The sequence below is a fragment of the Gossypium raimondii genome, chromosome 5 (assembly GCF_025698545.1).
Source record: "Gossypium raimondii isolate GPD5lz chromosome 5, ASM2569854v1, whole genome shotgun sequence".
Classification (NCBI taxonomy): domain Eukaryota; kingdom Viridiplantae; phylum Streptophyta; class Magnoliopsida; order Malvales; family Malvaceae; genus Gossypium; species Gossypium raimondii.
In genome coordinates this window covers 18,137,987-18,158,507 of record NC_068569.1, presented here as the reverse complement: position 1 = coordinate 18,158,507, position 20,521 = coordinate 18,137,987, and the positions used below count along the sequence as shown (strand labels likewise).

At 34.1% G+C, this 20,521-nt stretch overlaps 2 protein-coding genes across 3 annotated transcripts; one reads left to right on the top strand and one right to left on the bottom strand.

Annotated features, from left to right (window-relative positions):
• Positions 1 to 136: 136 nt before the first annotated feature.
• LOC105769454 (kinesin-like protein KIN-4C) lies at positions 137 to 8,762 on the top strand. Of its 2 annotated transcripts, none has more exons than XM_012590103.2 (28): positions 137 to 256; positions 449 to 583; positions 695 to 841; positions 952 to 1,104; positions 1,187 to 1,440; positions 1,843 to 2,018; positions 2,139 to 2,263; positions 2,876 to 2,912; positions 3,035 to 3,126; positions 3,221 to 3,337; positions 3,417 to 3,530; positions 3,613 to 3,696; positions 3,776 to 3,953; positions 4,499 to 4,599; positions 4,748 to 4,846; positions 4,938 to 5,051; positions 5,122 to 5,238; positions 5,350 to 5,430; positions 5,762 to 5,833; positions 5,918 to 6,011; positions 6,087 to 6,118; positions 6,203 to 6,288; positions 6,457 to 6,528; positions 6,639 to 6,866; positions 7,002 to 7,146; positions 7,271 to 7,366; positions 7,441 to 7,962; positions 8,158 to 8,762. In XM_012590103.2, exons 2-28 carry the CDS (start codon positions 473 to 475, stop codon positions 8,503 to 8,505), a joined length of 3,795 nt encoding a protein of 1,264 aa, XP_012445557.1. In that variant the 5' UTR covers positions 137 to 256; positions 449 to 472; the 3' UTR covers positions 8,506 to 8,762. The 2 variants fall into 2 exon arrangements, with proteins under 2 accessions (XP_012445557.1, XP_012445556.1); XM_012590102.2 differs by having other exon boundaries at positions 7,268 to 7,366.
• A 2,176-nt stretch (positions 8,763 to 10,938) lies between these two features.
• LOC105769453 (NADPH--cytochrome P450 reductase) lies at positions 10,939 to 16,410 on the bottom strand. Its single transcript, XM_052631192.1, has 18 exons — positions 15,893 to 16,410; positions 15,162 to 15,221; positions 14,985 to 15,061; positions 14,826 to 14,883; positions 14,638 to 14,721; positions 14,466 to 14,502; positions 14,050 to 14,119; positions 13,713 to 13,907; positions 13,547 to 13,639; positions 13,131 to 13,356; positions 12,908 to 12,991; positions 12,635 to 12,785; positions 12,451 to 12,566; positions 12,154 to 12,303; positions 11,996 to 12,073; positions 11,737 to 11,859; positions 11,537 to 11,650; positions 10,939 to 11,394 (listed from the first exon to the last, which is right to left on the bottom strand). The coding sequence occupies exons 1-18, from the start codon at positions 16,193 to 16,195 to the stop codon at positions 11,314 to 11,316; spliced, it is 2,100 nt and encodes a 699-aa protein (XP_052487152.1). The 5' UTR covers positions 16,196 to 16,410; the 3' UTR covers positions 10,939 to 11,313.
• Between the last annotated feature and the right edge of the window lie 4,111 nt (positions 16,411 to 20,521).

Sequence of the window (20,521 nt, the reverse complement as noted above, 5' to 3'; positions counted from 1 at the left end):
TTATTTAATAAAAAATAATCACGTGAATTTCACGTGACTCAACCCCCCTCTCTCTCATCGAACAAATTTGAATTCGGACCTGAGCGCCTTTTCTCAAATCCAGTTTATTTTTTCAAATGCTTAAAAAGTTTCCCCATTGGCCTCGATCGTTCAAATCCCCTGCCCCCTTTTTTGTCCCTTCCAAATTCAAATTTCAACGTCTCAGTAATCAAACCAAAAAAAAAAAAAAAGGGGAAATATCTCAAATCTCCTTCAGGTAATTCCATTGTCCTATCAAATTAATCTTTTCTGTTCGTATCTCTTATATTCTTCGTATAATCTCCTCAGCTTCATATAATCTCTTATATTCTTCGTATAATCTCCTATCAGATCTGATGTGTTGATTTTGAGTGATTCAAAAGATGATTTGATAGTTTATTCTTAAAGGTTTTCGTGGCATTGTTTTCAGATTTGGATCGCATTACATTAAGAGATGGATAACTCGGAATCCGTGAGAGTCGCCGTTAATATTCGGCCGTTGATTACCACAGAGCTTCTCAATGGATGTACGGATTGCATCACTGTCGTTCCCGGCGAACCTCAGGTATTATTAATCTGTAACATTTATCTCGTGAATTTGAAATGAATATGGATGTTTGGAGTCTTATCATGATGAAGATTTGTTTTTATTTCTTTTTTATCCATACACTTATAGGTTCACATTGGATCACATGCTTTTACCTATGATTATGTTTATGGTGGAGCGGGATCGCCTTCTTCAGCAATTTTTGATGATTGCGTTGCTCCATTGGTTGATGCACTTTTTCATGGTTATAATGCTACTGTACTTGCATATGGTCAGGTTAGTTTCATCTTGTTACAGTCGGTGCTTTATTATTACTATTAGTTTTCTTTTCTCCATTACATTTTATAATTGACTGACAATAGTGTTGTATTTCGGGGGGTTTTTAGACGGGTTCTGGTAAAACTTATACTATGGGAACCAACTACACTGGAGAAGGAAGTAATGGTGGGATTATACCCAAAGTAATGGAAACTATGTTTAAAAGAGTCGAGGCAACCAAGCACTCCACGGAAATTTTGATTAGAGTATCATTTATTGAGGTAATTGGATAAAATAATTCTTCTACTTGTTTTTTCTTAGTGATCTGTTAATTTGCTTATATGTGATCTTTGAATTTGACAGATATTTAAAGAAGAAGTGTTCGATTTACTTGACTCAAATTCAGCTACTTTGTCTAAAGCTGAAGGGGCGCCTTTTTCCAAGCCTACAGCTCCTGGAAGACTTCCGATACAAATTAGAGAAACAGTGAACGGAGGAATAACACTTGCTGGAGTGACTGAGGCAGAAGTTCGGACAAAAGAAGAGATGGCATCATACTTGTCACGAGGTTCTTTATCTCGTGCAACAGGAAGTACCAACATGAATAGTCAGTCAAGGTGAACGTCATAAAGCTATATCTTTCAGCAGCCTTTACCTTTCTTTTTTCTTACCAGGAATAGTTTTCTGTTTGATTTAAAATAATTTGCTTCTTTGCAAATTAGCATTTTTCTCTTTTTAAATAACAAATTATATGAACATGTTCTAAAATTGTTTTTGATAAGGATGGAATGATTATTTTGTTTACATGTTTTACATAATCATATATTGTTTTTCTTTATGAAATAATGAAAGGTATGAAGTTCTGCAATTGGCTTTTATCTTGCTTTACTTAATTCTTAGATAAGGATAGAATGATTATTTTGTATACATGTTTTACATAATCATATATCAATTTAATTCCATTATATTTTGTAAATTTGTTCTCATGTCAAGTTCATTGTTCATTATATTGTTTCTAGTCGCTCACATGCCATCTTTACAATAACCCTGGAGCAAAAAAAGATTGCTAGTTGCCCAAATGGGGTAAATGATGATATTAGTGATGACATCTTATGTGCAAAGCTTCATTTAGTGGACCTTGCTGGCTCAGAACGTGCAAAAAGAACAGGCGCTGATGGCATGCGCTTTAAAGAAGGTATCTCTGATTTTCCATTTTCCAAAGCTTCATGTATTAAAATAGCGATAGGATCTATCAGTAAGTATTGGAATGAACTTTGTGCTTGTTATCTAAAACTTTGACATTTTGTTTTTTCAGGCATTCATATCAATAAAGGTTTACTAGCTCTAGGGAATGTCATTAGTGCCTTGGGTGATGAGAAGAAGAGGAAAGAAGGGGGACATGTCCCGTATCGTGATAGCAAGCTGACACGCTTGTTGCAGGCATGTTTCCATTTGTTATTCTAATTTCAGCAATTTGTTTCAAATGGTGATATATCTGGTTGCGTGTGTATAATCATTCAAACTACTTGTTTTAATTGGATCGTTTCACTTTTTTGAAGTAGACTGTCTTTTCAGAAAAATTGGACAACATAAATCAATTTGTTATCAGTCAATTCAATTAATCTTTAGGTTTAATGCATTGAAATGTTCAATAAATCTGTAACGCTTAGACTTTTGTTAAGCAACAAGCAATTGGGAAGTAAGCTCATTCTACTTAGAGTACATTTTATACATTAACAACTGACAACATTGATGACTAGAAAATTGGTATTTGTATATCAAGCAAAAGACGAACACATTCAGTTTTCTTCTACAAGACTACCACTTGGATGTCGTGATTTTTGTGTTTCCTTGGATCTGGAATGTGATTAGTCTTGAGATGTATGGCTATAATTCTCCTTTTTTTAACTAAATTCTCTCTCTCTCTCACTCCGTGTGTGTGTGCGTGCATGTGTGTGTGTGTGTCTGTGTGTGTATTATAGATGTCCTTAACTGAAACTACCTACTCCAGAAAGAAATTTTACATTTGCTGATGGACATTTAAATTCACAGGATTCACTTGGTGGAAATAGCAAAACGGTGATGATTGGTATGCAGTTAAATATTTTAGAGCGTTAAATAGTTGGCATTATTGTTATATGCTAGTACCAGGTTTTTGCTTTGAATTTCTTTACTTCGTTAAGTATTGTTTCTTTCTACATGTGATTGCAGCTTGTGTTAGTCCGGCTGATACCAATGCTGAAGAAACCCTAAATACTTTGAAGTATGCCAATCGTGCTCGAAACATTCAGAATAAGGCAGTTGTAAGTACTAGTGTTTACGTGCTTTCCAGAAGAAAACCTCTTTTATTGGTTTTATAAGTCTCATTTTGACTATCTCATCACTTTACATGATCAGATAAACCGTGATCCAATGGCAGCTCAGTTGCAAAGAATGCGGAGCCAAATTGAGCAATTGCAAGCTGAGCTTTTGTTTTATCGTGGTGATGGCCAAGCACCATTTGATGAACTTCAGGTTATATCATATAGAAATTGAAAATACTTCTATTGACTTTCTTAACCTAGTTGCTTAAAGTAAGTTTCTTGGTTTCTAGATTCTCAAGCACAAGGTATCTTTACTTGAAGCTAGCAATTCAGAGCTACAACGAGAGCTTCAAGAACGTAGGCTCACTAGTGAACAATTAGCCCAGCGTGCACTTGATGCTCAGGTGTCTTTCTGTTTTCTTTTTTGTTTTCAAATGTATACTGGTCAAATGCACTATTAAATATCATGCATATTTAATATTTCAGGTTGAGAAAGACAAACTAATAATGCAAATTGAATCTGTTCGTAATGGTAAATCATGGGAGGAAGTTGACTCTAATCAGAATCAGGTAACGTCTTTGCCTAGCTATTAAATCTAGCGGTTGAGGAACCTAATCTTGGTTGACATGTGTATTTGCATTATTGCAGGATCTTAATTTAATGAAAACTTATGTGTTGAAAATTCAAGAGTTAGAAGGAGAATTGATACGCTTGAAAAGCGTAAATAGCTCAAAGCGTAGCCGGTTTTCTGACTGTGTCGATTCCGATGATGATGGAACCTCAAAAAATTCATTATTTTCTTCTGAAAATGGTTATTTATCTTCAGGTATATTAGCGAAGTAGCGACCTTGCTGCTAACTATTCATTAATTCTGTTGATGCTCACTTCATTTGTTTGTTAAAAAATTTCTACCTGTTCGTTACAAGATGTTCCAAGTGTTATTACATTTTTGAAAAGCAAATAAATAGTATAGTCCCCCTCGAAAGTTTTTCTTTCTTCCTTGTCATTTTCTTTTCTCACGTCTAAATCTCATATAGAAGTTCTAATTGAATTGCACTTAAAACACGTTTGTCTTATCCCTTGAATTTAATGGTTTTATCCATTCACATAACTGATTACTATAAGAAGCCTCAGTAAGGATTAACCTTGATGATTCTGAAGCATCAATGTGCATCTTGTCATATTGATATTCTAGTGGTTATTGGGCGCATATTTAGTTGGAGAATGTAATCTCTTCTACGAGACATATCATTTAAGCATTTTATATCATATAAGTTCATCCCTGTTGCTCTTCCAATCTATTTCCAACTTCTGAAGATGAGCATACCACGGCTCTAATGCAGATAAGAATAATTCTTTCTTCCTGTGCAGATGAGATTGAGGATAATCAAGCGGAACTTGAACATACATCCCTCCAAGAAAAATTGGACAAAGAACTTAAGGAGTTGGACAAAAGACTTGAACAGAAAGAGGTACGCGTGGCTTGGATTATTAACCAAAGATTTGGTACTAGTAATCGTAAATATTCAAGAATATCAGTCAGTACATTTCTTTTCTTTTTTTTTTTTTGGCTTCCTCAAAACCATCAGTATTTCCCTAACATCTTTCTATTTCTTCAAGGCTGAAATGAAGCGTTTTGCAAATTCTGACACCTCAGTTCTTAAACAACATTATGAGAAGAAAGTTAATGAGTTGGAACAAGAGAAAAGGGCTTTGCAGGTTAGTCCCCTATTGAAAGTTATTGTGTTACTTTTTGATTAGGGTCATCCTATAATATCAATTCCTTTTGTTTCTATTTGTCAATCGACAGAGAGAAATTGAGGACCTCAGACACAATCTTGCCGATATTTCTTCTACTTCTGATGATGGTGCTCAAAAGTTAAAGGAAGAATACCTTCAGAAGTTGACTGCCCTTGAGGCACAGGTGAGTTTTGGATTTATTTCTCCCTGTTATCAGCAGCTGTCAGTTTCTAGATTAATGTTCTGCTTTGCAGGTTGCCGAGTTGAAGAGGAAGCAAGATGCACAAGCTCAACTTTTAAGACAGAAACAAAAAAGTGATGAAGCAGCAAGGAGACTTCAGGATGAGATTCACAGAATCAAATCTCAGAAGGTAAATCCCAATCCCCATGCTCTCCAATTTTAATCTTAAAAACTCAAATTGTTTCTGCAAAATAGGGATAAGATTCTTGCAACCAATACCAATGCAAATGTCCATTTTTAGGTTCAATTACAACATAAGATCAAGCAAGAATCTGAGCAGTTCAGGTTATGGAAGCAATCACGAGAGAAAGAGGTTCTTCAGGTACTTGCAGATATGATATAATGCATATTTAATTTATGGTTATGTTATGTGATAGATGTTTCTAATTTGAATAGATCTTACGTTTGAACCGTAGTGCTCCTCTTGCACCATAATATAATATATATATATATATAATAGGAGCTGCTTTCAAAAGCTAAAGGGAATGTGGTTGCTACTTTTTCCCAAGGCTTACGGTTATCACTAAGTAGAAATTTAGTGTTATTACTCTCTTTTTTTTAAATCTAGGGAGTTCTATAATTTAGATAATTATAGCAACAGTTTTTTCAAATTATTTTTTAACTATAAGTTTTCTCTTTTTCTTAATAACTAGCTTAAGAAAGAGGGAAGGAGAAATGAGTATGAGATGCACAAGCTCTTAGCTTTGAACCAGAGGCAAAAGATGGTAAGATTTATTTTCCACATGGAAAGTCTTTTGATCATTCTAATTCTAGTGAACTTATCTCACACTCTGCATATATGGTGTTAGGTTTTGCAAAGAAAGAGTGAAGAAGCTGCTATGGCTACAAAAAGGCTAAAGGAGCTTCTAGAATCTCGAAAGACTTCCTCACGTGAAGCTTCCAGTTAGGATCTTTTTTATTTCTTTGCAGTTTATTTTTGTGAGTACAACTCAATGACAATAAATGTTTCACATGCAGGTGCTGGAAATGGCAATGGTCCTGGAATTCAGGTATATAACTGGTAACAGATTCGATTGTATTTATAACTAGAAATGGCTCTCTTTTTTATATAATAAGCTTTTCTTCTTTTGTAGGCAATAATGCAGACAATTGAGCATGAACTTGAGGTGACAGTGCGTGTACATGAAGTACGTTCCGAGTATGAAAGACAAATGGAAGAGTGAGTTCTCTTGATGAACGGGAAAGTTTGTTTAGATAAAGGCATTCGGGTTTGGTATATATTAATTTCTGTAACATAAGATTCCAACTAGGAAGTCGAATCTTTCTTTTGGCACTCTTATTAGAATTTTGTCAAATCTATTAAAATAATGTTTTGTATGTACTATAGGAGGGGGAAGATGGCCAAGGAGGTTGCAAGACTGAAGGAAGAAACTGAGATACTTAGGCGTGGTGATTTAAGGTTAGAACTTTTGCTTTAGTATATGCTCTTCATAATTTGAATAGTTTTCTTGTTTTTCTCCATACAAGTAAACCCATGGTCAAATACTGACTTTATGCTACCAAATGCAGAGATCACCCCGAGACAATGTCTCCTGGTGCAAGAAACTCAAGGATTTTCGCTCTAGAAAACATGCTTGCTGCTACGTCTAGCACTTTGGTCTCTATGGCCTCACAACTATCCGAAGCTGAAGAGCGTGAACGTGTTTTTAGTGGAAGAGGGCGTTGGAATCATGTCCGCTCTCTTGCTGATGCAAAAAATATTATGAATTATCTATTCAATTTAGCATCAACCTCAAGGTAATGCATCTTTCCAAGTAGAACACTTGCATGCTAATCTTTCCATTTCCAATTCTTCAACTAATTATTTTGCTGCAACCTTTTGCTTTTGTTATCACGATTGTTAACATGGGTTTTGATGTTCTTTCTTTCAAGGTGCTCATTGCGAGATAAGGAAGTTAATTGCAGAGAAAAGGACGCTGAAATAAGAGATCTAAAGGAAAAGGTGGTGAAACTAAGTAGTTTGGCTAGACAACTGGAGGTACAAAAAGCCGATCTTGTTCATCAACTGAAAGTGATGGTTAGTAATTTATTATCGGTGTTCAAGCTATAACTTCAAGGGGAATGTATCATTTGATACATGTTTATCTTATCGATTCCCTTTTCTATGATCTTGATTCTTATTTTGTGTGATCTTGCAGCAGAATGTAACCGCTAAGCATTCCATGAAAGGAAGCATGGATTATTCTGGCATCCCTGACTTCAATGGCGGAAGACATAAGTATGAGTTGCGAAAGCCGGTGGGTGCCACTCCTTTCCTCTATAACTTTCTATTGCCATTTGCTTGATACTTATTGTAGAACTATTGTTACAGGAATATCGAAGCTCTATGATCTTCACAGAGGACATGGATATATCTGAATCTGAACATTCAGATATAGATGCACTTGATGATGACGATGATGACGACTGGGTGCAGTCGGACAAAAAGCAAATAAGGAGACGAGCTTCTAAATCTAGGACTTCGAGTTTGGGAGTTCATCAACCAGATACCAATGGCTCAGAAAACAATAAGGGATGTACTGATGAGGTTATTGAGAAAAATGATGGGATATGCTGCACTTGCAGCCACAAGTCTTCATGCAAAACATCGAAATGCCAATGTAGAGCAAATGGAAGTTCTTGTGGACAGTCATGCGGTTGTACATCAATCAAATGTTCCAATAGAGAAGCAGAAGCAAACAGTGCAAATGATGCTGGAACTAACGAAGCGAACAACCTCGTTGCTCAAGGCGCTATGCTGCTCCAGAATGCATTCGGGAGTGAGAAAACAGCTGAAACAAATGATGACTTCACTACAAAGCGGAAAGCACTTTCTGATATTGGAAACACAATGGTATCATTTCTAGTCTTCTATGATAAAAACATACGCAACATCGTTTAGCTATGTTACATCGATTTTTCATTTCTTGTATTCAGGTCCAACACCCTTGAACATACATACCAGTGTCTCAACACACCTGAGTCTTAAGTAACATAGTTGTTTATGTATAATTATCTCATTTTAGTGAGTTGCTTATTTTCTCGACAGCCTAAACCCGATGTACCGAAGCCTAATCGGAGGAAAAAATGGGGGAAATCAATGATTCAGCTGGTTCCTGTTGCTCCACCAGCTTCGGAGCCAGAGAATGTTGCAGCAGCTGATAATCCAGAAAAAATTGAACCTCCCAAAGAACCAGACAATTCGTGTCCAAGTGAATCAGATACCATTCCATTGAAGTTACCAAGAGCAATGCGATCAAATGGCAGCAAATTACTGAGAGAAAGAAATGCTGAGGATGAATCCACCAACACCACCAAGGAACCACCTGCCCTTGTTCCTACCAGTCCTGTTAGACCAACAAGAACCTCGGAAGAGAAAGAGAACTGCCGCCGTTAAAAAAGTATTCACCACTACACTGTCATTAACTGGCTTTGTGAATTTGCGATGCATATCATTTCCATGAAAATGCATTTATTTTGTTTCTTGTTGGAATTTTTTATTATTTTGGGGTTCAATTCTTATGGTCCGTGTACAAGAAAGGATCCAACGTGTAAAGTTGGAATCCTTGAAATGTGTTGATTAATTTGACGTTGTTCACAGTTAAAAAAGACAGATGAAATTGCTGAGGAGTTAAAATCTTGATTGCGAAATAACTTTGTGTGCACGAAAAGTTTCTTTTTTTATGGAAATCTTCAGATCTGAATCAACTATTTAATTAAATTTAATGTTATATTAATTTTACAACTACATTCATTTAACAATTTTGATTTAGTGTATTAATATCAGCTTGTATCTATATTAATATTATGCTAAATATAAAATATTTCACGTGAAATTATCAAAAGCTCGTACTTTTATAAAATGAATAAATATTATTTTGACATAAAACTTGAATATAAACTATCAGTATAACAATTTTATCATTTCAACTTAAATCATATTTAACTTTTATTATAAATTTTACATAAATTTTCACTTATATAATGAGTATACTACCATATGTAGATCAAATTATATTTTTATGAAATTACCAAAATACTCTATCATATGTAGATCAAGTTATATTTTTATGTTCTTTTATCTTTTATATAATAAATCAATTAAAATTTAAACTTTATCATTATAATCAAAACGTCAATTGATTTTTATGTAAAATTTGGAAATATATTTATTAGAGTATCATAAGTTTAGTTCAAAAGCTCCATACTAAATCGAGGGATAAGGATTGAAACTACTGTAGCAAGTATGTTATGCCAGGCTACTAGGTAGACACTGCCTTATAGCTACAACAATTAAATCAGAGGTTTATAAATCCTGAAGTTCATGGTCTAAGTTTTATTGTGCAGGATCCATGAGAATGAGAATATAGTAAACACAGAGCATACTCAAAGCTCATTAGAGATTCACATGCTTGAGAGAAACACATGGATATTTTGTTCTCAAACTTGTTCTGCCCTTCATTTACAAACTTCCTCTGGAGCATTACATATCACAATTTTAAAAACAGTAAAAATTACTGATAGATAGAATTCTTGATATATTTGAAATACGGTAAAAATTCCTGACATATTAAAATAAAAGTAAAATAAAGAAACTACTCAAAAGTTATCTACTGTCATAATTTGTGGTTTCATCATTCAGCTCGATTTTCCTCCATTCCTTCTCTATTTTTGGCACGATATGCTTTCACATCCAACTCTACGTCAACATTTTGTTTTCAAGGTCAATATCTTCATTTTTTTATAGGGATATTGATTTATCTATTTTATCATTTTAAATATAAATTAATTATAATTTTCTATGTGCATCACTTTAATTAATATTTTTCAACTACTCGTTTACTCATCACAGTTGCTATTGGACAGCCAGCAAATACCAGCCGCATTGATTTCTTCTTTTCGGATAGGGTAAATTATACATATAGTCACTGAACTATCATAAATTTTCATTTTAGGTATTTAAAATAAAAAAATTTACAATTTAAGTACCCACGTCACATAGTTTGATCATTTTGATTACTGCCGTTAAAATCACAAACAGCAAGCTGATGTGACAGTTAAAAAAATTTATAATAACAAATTTAGTCCTCAAATTTTTATATATTATATCGATTTAATCATAATTTTAAAAAATTAACTCTCAAAATTACAGATGTTCTTAATTTAATCCTAATTCTAAAAAATTCAAAAAAATATATGCAAATAAAATTATATTAATTCTAAAAAAAATATAGTAATAAAATTAAATTTTATATTAATATTAATAATATTATTAAATAAAATAAAAATCCCCCCACATCACCGTCCCCACTCCCTCACCCCCACCACCATCCCTCCCCCATCCAGAACATGACAATAAAATAAAATAGGTGAATTGTCCAAGTTTCTAGCATTGCATTTTTCTCTCTAAATTTTCTCAAGAAGCTAAAATTAGCTTTTGCAGCAGTAGAGAAGGAGAGGGACAGGTGGGAGGGAGGGATTTTTATTTTGTTTAACATTAATATAAAATTTAAATTTAAATTTATTATATTTTTTGGAAATAATTTTTTATTTTTATATATTTCTTGACTTTTTTTTAGAATAGGATCAAATTGAAAATATTTGTAATTTTGAAAGTTAAATCCAAATTATGTAACCTAAATTGTAAATTTATTATTTTGAGTAACTAAAATGAAAATTTCTAATAACTGATTATTCGTGGTTGTTTCAGAAACAAACATATTAGGGTTTAAACAAAAACGACATAGTTTTCATGGTACAAAAATGGTCTGTTTCCGTTGACCGACTGTAGATCATCACACTTCATAGTTTTTCTCTTCTACTCGAAAAGTGACGTAAATCCAGTTTTATTGTACAAATTTATTTATCTGTCAGTACAAAGAGTAGAATGATGCTGACAATCCAAAATATTGTAACCTACAAGAAGTTCTTTAAATATGTTTTTCACATGCTTGTAAACTAGCTATATCACACTGTTCCCTATTACAACTTCCAATGGCGGGGCAAAGTCTAAAAACAATTGATCCTTCTATTTAGAGGATCAAGATTTAGAAAATTTATATAGAAAAAAAAAAAAAAGATCTAACATCTAGTAGATCTTCTCCCAATATGAAAAACCAGTTTAGCTTTCTGCTATCACTATCAAACCCAACCGTTTTTTCTCTGAGATGAACTGGTGAAAGAACGCTACAAGAAATTATACCCATCACCACACGTCTCTAAGGTATCGTCCGTCCATCTGGAGTTTCTTCACCATAGACTCCGCCTTTGATGAATCCACATTTTCCTGAAATTTGTACACAAGTTTTTGGAAATTTATGTTACTACAAATCAAGAAGTGCTCTCAGGATGTCGCGTGATTTGAGTTAAAATGTTGATTACAATTAAAGTTGAGAGAGAAGGAAATCAAAAGAGACAAGGATCAATACCTGCTCCTGAATAATAGTGTGCAAAGTGCGATGAACATCTCTTGCCATACCCTTGGCATCACCGCAAACATAAAGATATCCACCCTTAGAAATTAGGTTCCATATATCTGCAGCCTGTAAGCCAAAAGCAATGGATGTTACAAGGAGGCACTTTTATATCATTGACTACAGTCCATGTTCTTCCTACTGCTACCACTTACTTTATCCATCATTTTGTGTTGAACATATTCCTTCTGTGGACCTTCTCGTGAAAATGCAACAAGAAGATCAGAAAGGGCACCTTGTTCCACAAAGTTATTAAGCTCATCCTCATAAATGAAATCCTACAAAAAGTTGCCAAAAAGGTAGATAGATGAAATCCTAAATACAAATATCAACATTGGCAGCTAATTACAGTAAGACATGCAATATTGCTGCTACAAGATTATAAGATCATTAGCATCAGAACCAGATCCTAACCATTCGTCGATTCCTACATCCAAAAAAGAGTAGAGAAGAGCCAAGTTCTGCACCATCTTCTTTGAGGACCAATCTTTCCTGTAAACAGCTATTACTTTAAGTTACTTTCTTCCTTTTTGCAAAATAAAAGAAACGTGTATAAACATAAAGTAACAGACCTGTAGAAAACCTCTGAAAGGTGCCAATCCAGTCCCGGGTCCAACCATGATGATTGGAACTGAAGGATCTGCTGGTAGCTTAAAATTGGATTGCCGAATAAAAATAGGAGCCCAGCTACAATCTTTGCTTTTCTCTAAAGGAACTGCATTCTGAATTTTTTCATTAGAGTAGGGAGTTAGATGTCACTAAAGCCTAAGAAATGTCTAGCACATCACAGATATCAGCAGGCTTCGCATAAATGCCAACAAGACTGAAGCAGAAAAATATGGAGTAACTGAAAAGATTGCAATCACTACCTTCATCCATGTTGAGCACACACCCCGGTGAATTCTTCCAGTTGGAGTTGGACCATAAACTAAAGCGCAGGTTACATGAACCCTGGCAGGTACAAACCTGCTCGAAAGTAACCAACCTTCTTATAAATCTCATGTATAAGGTAATGCTGCATACGGGTAATATAGCTAGGATAAAATCAATAACCTAGGGAGGATGAGATAGAATAATAACGAGGCTGTAAACGAGGAGCTACTGCAGCAAAAAATACACCAAGAGGAGGTTTTGCTGATGGGAACTCAGCCATAACCTCAAGAAGACTTCTCTGACTTGCAACAACCCATTGTGAGTACTCATCCTGGAAAAAGGAAGACATATTTAAAAGGAACAAGAGAAAATAAACAATGAGGAATATAAAAAACAAGAATATCAAACATAAGCAGACAAAAAGGGAGAAAAACAACAGCAGCACTTATCAACCTTCCCCTGTGGTGACGATAAGAACTTAAGCTTTTCTGCTTCACTGGGTTCAGTGGCATGAGCAGCCAAGGCAATCAAAGCAGCCTGACCACAAAAACAATTTTGAGACAAAGAAAAAAATTTACTTAAGCAACAGAAGCGAACAGAAGATATGGCAGAAATCAGATGGAAACTTTCTCCTCCTTTTCAAGAAAAAGAAAATAGCGGGGAGGGGTGGTTTTACCTTCCGTGGAGGGTTTAAAAGATCTGCATATCGTGCCAATGCCATTCGCAGTGTACATGGACTGGCAAAAGGTGGCGGCAATGAGCTTCCAGCAGATGTGCCGTCCTCGTTGTCAGTGTGTATAGAAAATAGCAAATCCAGAGGTTGACCCAACAATCTTGCAGCTTCCTCAACAGTCTCAACGCAATTATCCGCGTAGACACCAACGTGATCTCCGGTTTCATATCTGGGACAGTTGAACTTATTATTGCACAAGGTCATAAATCATAAGCCAATTTTATCTATTTTCACAAAACAAAATCCATGGGGCCAAAAGAACTTAAACACAGCAAAATATTAACACTACTGTCACAGAGATTGACTCAGAAAATCAATTATAAATTTATAGTAATAAACATTACAAAGTATAAACTTACGTGATACCAGTCCCTGATATGTCAAACTCCAAATGAATACAGGAGCGATCAGATTCAGGCTTGTGGAGCTCTCTCTGAACGGCAACATTAACTCTGTGTGCAAATCATGTAAAAGTTACCTCAGAAAGGGGAAGGGGTTTGAAAACCATCATAATGCGCCTATTACCTGCATGGATGGTGGAGGTCATATGTAGCATTCCCATTTGCCTTATTTGAGTAATTCTCCTCTACGTACATCACAGCAGGATCATGAACCACTACTCTATATTCAGGAATAGCTGCTGTATACGGGGTAGAGGTAGCATTTTCATCATCTTCATCTCTAAGCAGTTGATCTAACTCTGGCCAGAGCAGTTCTCTCCTAAGGGAGGAATAAAAATGTAAAATTAGAAAAGAATTACAATAAAGCTAACAAAGCACAAGATTGAAGCACAGTCCCAAGAAATCTCCATCATCACATCGTTAATATGGCTATAGGGAACCGCTTCAAGTAGATTACATACCATGCGGTAAAATCATCTTCAATGCATTGATCATCATCTCCAAGACCAACTTCAATAAGACGTTTAGCACCTGTTCACACAAGAAAAGCAGTACAGTTATTAATCATTCCCTCCAATTTCTCAACACCAAAGCTAGATTCAAAGAAAAGCATGGGACAAGCGTTTTAATGAAAGAATATGAATCGGTTATAAATATATTTTTCTAACTCTTATTTTTTAGGCAACTTTAAAAGACATTCATGAAAGCATGCAAGGCATATGCTTTATATGTATAGTGCCCAAGCCCTTGAGCATTAACTTTCATCCTGAACTTCCAATTCATACCTGAATTTGAAATTTTGACACCGCAGTCATTAGTAAGAAAATGCCATAAATTAGATCAGAAGGGTGGAATTTAAAACAATACGGAAAAGTACCTTGTTCAGAAAGTTGCTCATCAAGCACCTTTGCTATCTATTTCCAGAAAAGATCAGCAAACCAGATTAACAGTTGTAAAAGAGGGAAAACAAGTAAGCAGCTTTGCAAAATTGTGTAATCATAAAGTGCCTTATTCAGTGGATGGGTATAGCGTCTGTCTGTCAAATTTACCTTATTAAAATGTTCATATTGACGGTTACCCAGACCAAATACACCATATGTGAGTTGTTGAAGCCACGGCTGCCTTTCATTTCCCTAAAGTAGAATAAAGAGTAATTATGAGTGTCAATTTAAAGAAGGGCAAATGCTAGCATAATTCAAAGTCTATATTTGAATCTTCTTTTGACGTAGCAACCAACCTCAGTAAACCATTTGTAAAACCTAGCAGCGTTATCGGTTGGCTCCCCGTCTCCATAACTGCAATGTCATGCTCAACCATGTTAACCCTATTCTTTATGTAACTCCAGAACAAATACACAACCAATAATAGCGCCATTAGAAGCAAGAATTTATCTTACGTGGCCACCATGAAAAAAGCTAAAGTCTCCTTTTTGAGCTTCTCTTCGTATTGTTCATCATCCATGGCATAATCATCCTAACATAAAACATACACAATTTAGCGGACCTATTTGTAAATACTAGAACATATACTCAAGTAAGAAAACAAAGTAACAAAATAGTTCCCTATACATTACCAGGTCAACAACTTTGACAGCAGCTTTCTCATATCTTGCCTTGATCTCTTCGGCTAAAGCCTGCAATACGAAATTCTCGCATGAAAATCTAACATTTAAATACAAACAGAAATCTCTTTCAATCATGCGGGGCAACGTCCCAAGCACGCATCAATGTTTAGCCCAATGTAACAGAGAGTAACAGGATAAAAAAGGACACTGCCCAAAAATTATTGATGCCACGTTTCTATCAATTGTCATGTCTCAATCTCCTTGAGCTTGGGTTGACCACAAAATCAACAGACACAAAAACTTAGCAATTCCATGCTGCCTAAATCACCAGAAAATTAGAAATCGACTATAACTAAACATACAATTAAGTTCCAGAATTCTATGGAAATTGAATGAAAGGTGCAGCAAACATCTAATATTGCCTTTAACCCTAAATTTCTTCATAAAAAATAACTATAAAAGAAACCATTCCCCTAATCTCTTGGATAATTCTTAATCCAGATCTGAACATGTAATTAGTTATACCAGCAGCCTAATTTTCCACAACGAATCAGCGATTAGAATAATACGCTAATCAACGATACAGACATCAGTTATCTTCCGATTTTCAATCAACAAAAAAGTTTTCATTTCACTCAACCAGTCAACAGGTCAAAGCCCTACATAGTAAACAAATCAGTCAAATCACCACGCTCAGTAATAAAAAACCAGAACTTCAAAAATCAGTTTATCTTATCCACCTTAGCAAATCCCTCGGCCGTTCCCGTCTGTGTGCCGTAGAAAATGGTAACTTTAGTTTTGCCGGCAGCGATAACGGCGTCGTCGTCTTCCTCGTCCTTGAGTGAAACAGGCTTAGGTGCCACCAACGGTTTGACATCACGGCTCCGTTCGGAACCCGATTTCTTCCAGAGAAACACCAAAAGCCCCAGAATCACCGCTAACGACGTCGTCGCGACCACTATCATAGAATCCGTTACCGAACCCTCTAACGACACTCCCAATACCGATTCAACAAAACCCACCAAATCGGAACTCGAACTCATCTTTAACCCCCAAAAATTTGGAAAAAAAACAATTTAAGTGATCAAAATTTTATAGGGAACAAAAAATGGGAAGATTTGGGGATGAGGTTGGTCAGGGTTAAAGATGGTGGTGGAGTTGAAAAGAGTGTTTGTTTTGGGGGAGGGACCCAAGAGAAAGGATTGAGCTTGACCAGAAAATTTAGGGGGAGAGCAAATGAAGGGGGTCCGTCCGGGTTTTTATTTATTTTTTTGTTTTACCTTTTGGAGATGCACTTTTTATGGTAAAGGATAAAAAAAAGGAAAACTTTGTGAGAAAGTTTATTTTTTCGTTTCCGTGTTCTTGCAATGAATTATTTCTGCGGAATCGTTGACATAGCCCAAACCAAAAGGACAAAAATAATAGGCTGTCTTTTTCTTTTCTTTTCTTTTCCTTTTTCGTTTTTAGTGTTTTTTTCATTATGTTAATCATCCTTTTAGTTTTAATGTTTCTGTTTTGGGTTAATTAAAGTACAATTTAATATACGTCGTATTCCAATACGTGTATTTAACTGTTTGAATCTTACCTATTCAAAAAAAAAAAAAAATCCTCTTAAACTTTAGGATGGTGTTGGGGGGATTTCTACATTGTTAGATCCCAAAAAGAGAAGAGAGGGGATTGTGAGATTGAGATCCAACTCGTTCCTAGCTTCAATCACTAGATAAATGATATAAAGGTCTCTATTTACTTTTTGTTTATTCTAACTATTTGTGAAACAACAAATTTTGATTTTTAGCCATTTAAGAAAACAGTTCTGTTCTATCTTCTATTGGAACAAAAATTAAGACGGAATTTAGAGAGGTTGCATAACAAATCTAAAATCAAAACTGTAAGTCAAGAAGATAAATAAAGATAGAATCAACACATGATGTTCATTAACGAAGTTCGAATTTTCCAATCCTACGTCTATGAAACCTCGCTTAGACAATGATTTTATTCAACAATTGCTTGAATCACCACAATTGTAATCCAATCTACCGTCCTAAATTACTAAAGAATAAAGTTGATTAACAACTTGTTTATAAGTTCTCTTTCAACGTGATTAGCACCTTAGAAAAAAGTATCATTATCACATGTTAAAATGTCGGTAATTATCTCCATAAATTATCTGGAAAATACTCAAATAAAGCCCTTCACAAAACAACTTTCCATTAGCTTTAAAACTCTCAAGAGATAAGGATAAACAAGCTTTCGTAAGCTTGTATAAACCCCGGAGAAGGTATTGACCGCCTCCCGACATACTAACATCAGAAGTGAGAATATTACTACAAAAGATAGGAAATTAGGCAATTTTCACAAGTATACGGTTAAATTGTAATATAGTTTGTTAGTACAACGAAGTACTAAGTGTAATACCCCGAAAATTTTTACAGTAAGATATTATTTTTGATATAGTAAGGAAATAAAGTGACAAAAAGGAGAATTTTGAGTTATGACAACATTGGGAAGTATATTATAACATATTAATTCAAGAAAGGATTAAATTGTAAAAGTGAGAAAAGTTTTGTTACCCAATAGTAAATACTCAAAATTTGAGGGGTTAAAATGTAAATATGAAAAAGTTGAAGGATCAATAGTGTAAATATTTTAAGGGTGGAATAATCTGAACCTAAGGAAAATGGATGAATTGGGACCAAATTGAATAGATGAAGAATTATGAGGGACCAAATTGTAATTTTACCAAATTAAGTGATGACTCAATGATGGAATTTTAGAAGATCTAAAGGGCAAAATGGTCAATTAGAAGAGAGAAAAATCTAGAAAATAATGATGATGTTGGAGATATTTTAGATTAAATAAATAAATGAATATTAGTTTATTATATTTTGATTTGATTTTTTTTCTTAATGATATTTTATTATTTTATTTAGTGTATATATATATATATGTGGAAAGAAAGATAGAAGCCATCATCCCACCATTTTTCCATGCATCAACGTGAGAAGAAGAGGGAAAGAAAGAAAGTTTTGCTTTCCAAAAATTCACCATTTTCACTTAGAATTCAAAGAAATTTCCATCGCCACCAAGAGAGAAAATTGATAAGGAGACTATGGAGAGCTAGAACATCAAGTTAGATTCAAGAAATAGAGGCTGGAGGAGAGAGAAAATCAAGTTAAAGATTGAAATCAATAGAGCAAGGTAAGAACATCAAGATTTCAATATATTTTTGAGTTTGATATTATTGAAAAAGTATGAAATTGATGTTAATGTAGGGTTTTATTATATAAGGTTCTATGTTCATTATATGTTAGTGAAGAAAAATAAGAGAAAGTGATGGGAAATACTATAGAGAAAGGGAATAAGGGTGTTATAAATTTAGTAATCAACATTTTGCACTAAAACAGTTTTGGACAGAAACAGTAGGTTAACTTTGAAAAATCACCATAAATCATGAAAATTTAATTAGAAGATGAAAAATATGAAATTAAATCTTATTGAGTCTAGTTTCTCATAGAAGAAACGGTGTAATCAATGGAATTGTAAATTATGAGATATAATAAATTTTGTGAGACAAGGTTAGAATGAATTCGGGTTCCCCTGTTCTGACTTGATAAAATCATTAAAATTGTAAAAAAATTATTATGAGTTATAATTTATATGATTAGAATCCTTAATAAGTATATTTTAAAAAGGAACAAACGAGAACATCATTCGAATCCTGTACAAGGAGATAATTAATTTTTAGTGAAGAAGGGTCAAAACTGTTTGACAGCAGAACATGGATGACTTTAAAGAATAAAATGTATTTATTGGATACACAAAAATTATGAAAATTTTATGGTAATAATATATGTGAGCCTAGTTTCAGATAAAATTTACGGATCTCAATTCGGATTTCTTTATCTTAAGATATAATTAATTTAGTGACTATAACTCAAGTAAATGACTTATTATGAGTAAACAAGTAAATAGTGGTAATATATACATCAAGGATGTGGAATGGAGTGGAGGAGGAGAAAAATAATATATGTGAATATTCAGCTAATATGAGTTTATTTTAAAATAGCTAATTTACATGTTTTAGGTTCAGGGACTAAATTGAATAAAAGTAAAATTTTAAGGGTAATTTTGTAAAATGTCAAAATGACCATATTGCATGAAATGAATTGTTTTATCATTTAAATTAATAAATTGAATGAAATATTAATTTAGATCAAGATTTGGGTAGAAATTCGAGAAAAATGGAAAATTACCAAAATGTCCCTGAATTTTGATATTTCTGCAATTTAGCCCGATAAGTTCGTGTAACTTGAATTATATTCTTAGATGCTTGAAATGTATGTTATTGATGAAACATTGATATATTTGATAAAAAGAAAAAAATCTCAGTTGAATGGAAGGAAAATTCGATGGATCTCTGAAATAGAATTGACAGTAAAAAGGATCTAGCCCGGACGGGTGATCCTATCCTGATATAGCCCTCCCGAAGAATATGTGTGAAAAAGATCTAGCCCAGATGGGTGATCTTGATATAGCCCTCCCGAAGAATATGTGGAAAATAGATTTAGTCTGGACGGGTAATCCGAATTAGAGTCTGAATTTAGCTTGGACTGGTAATTCAGATCCAAGCTCATTAGAGTAATTGTCGTTGCAGGGGATTTAGCCTAGACTGGTAATCCCGACAATACTCTATGAGTTTATATTACAGGATTTAGCTCGACTGGTAATCCATTGTAAGAAATGAGGTTCAGGGAGGGTGCTCTCTTGCAGGATTTAGCTTCGGATGGTAATCCATTGTAAGAAATGAGGTTCGCAGGAGTGTGCTATCTGAATTGAAAAATGTGCGCACATGGATATGAATTGACGGAACCGAATTTGAACACTAAAGTGTACCCTTGAAAATCCATCGAAATTCCGAGAAATTCAACGGGATAAAAATAGAAAAATGATAAGTACATAAAATCATGAAATTAAACTTGAAATACATAGAAATGATAATTATTTGATATACTAAAATATGACATGGAAAATACATGTATGTGAAACTTGCCTGATAATTATGCATATTCAAGATTATGAACTGCTCATGGAATAAATATACATTGAACTTATAAAAAATTATGGTACATGAAATATTGTCATAATGAATTGAATAATTTATATTTGAGAAGAAACAACAAGAAAATGATATGTATCATGATATGTAAATATGAGACTATCTTTGATACGTTGATATAAGGAAAATTATGTGTATTAAGACGAGTAATAAATTTAAGTGAGACATGGCGAGAAAATAAGTTTGTCAATATTAAAGTACGCTAACCAATGTTGTTGCTTGAAGTTTAGGCAAGTGTCAAATTACTGTTGAA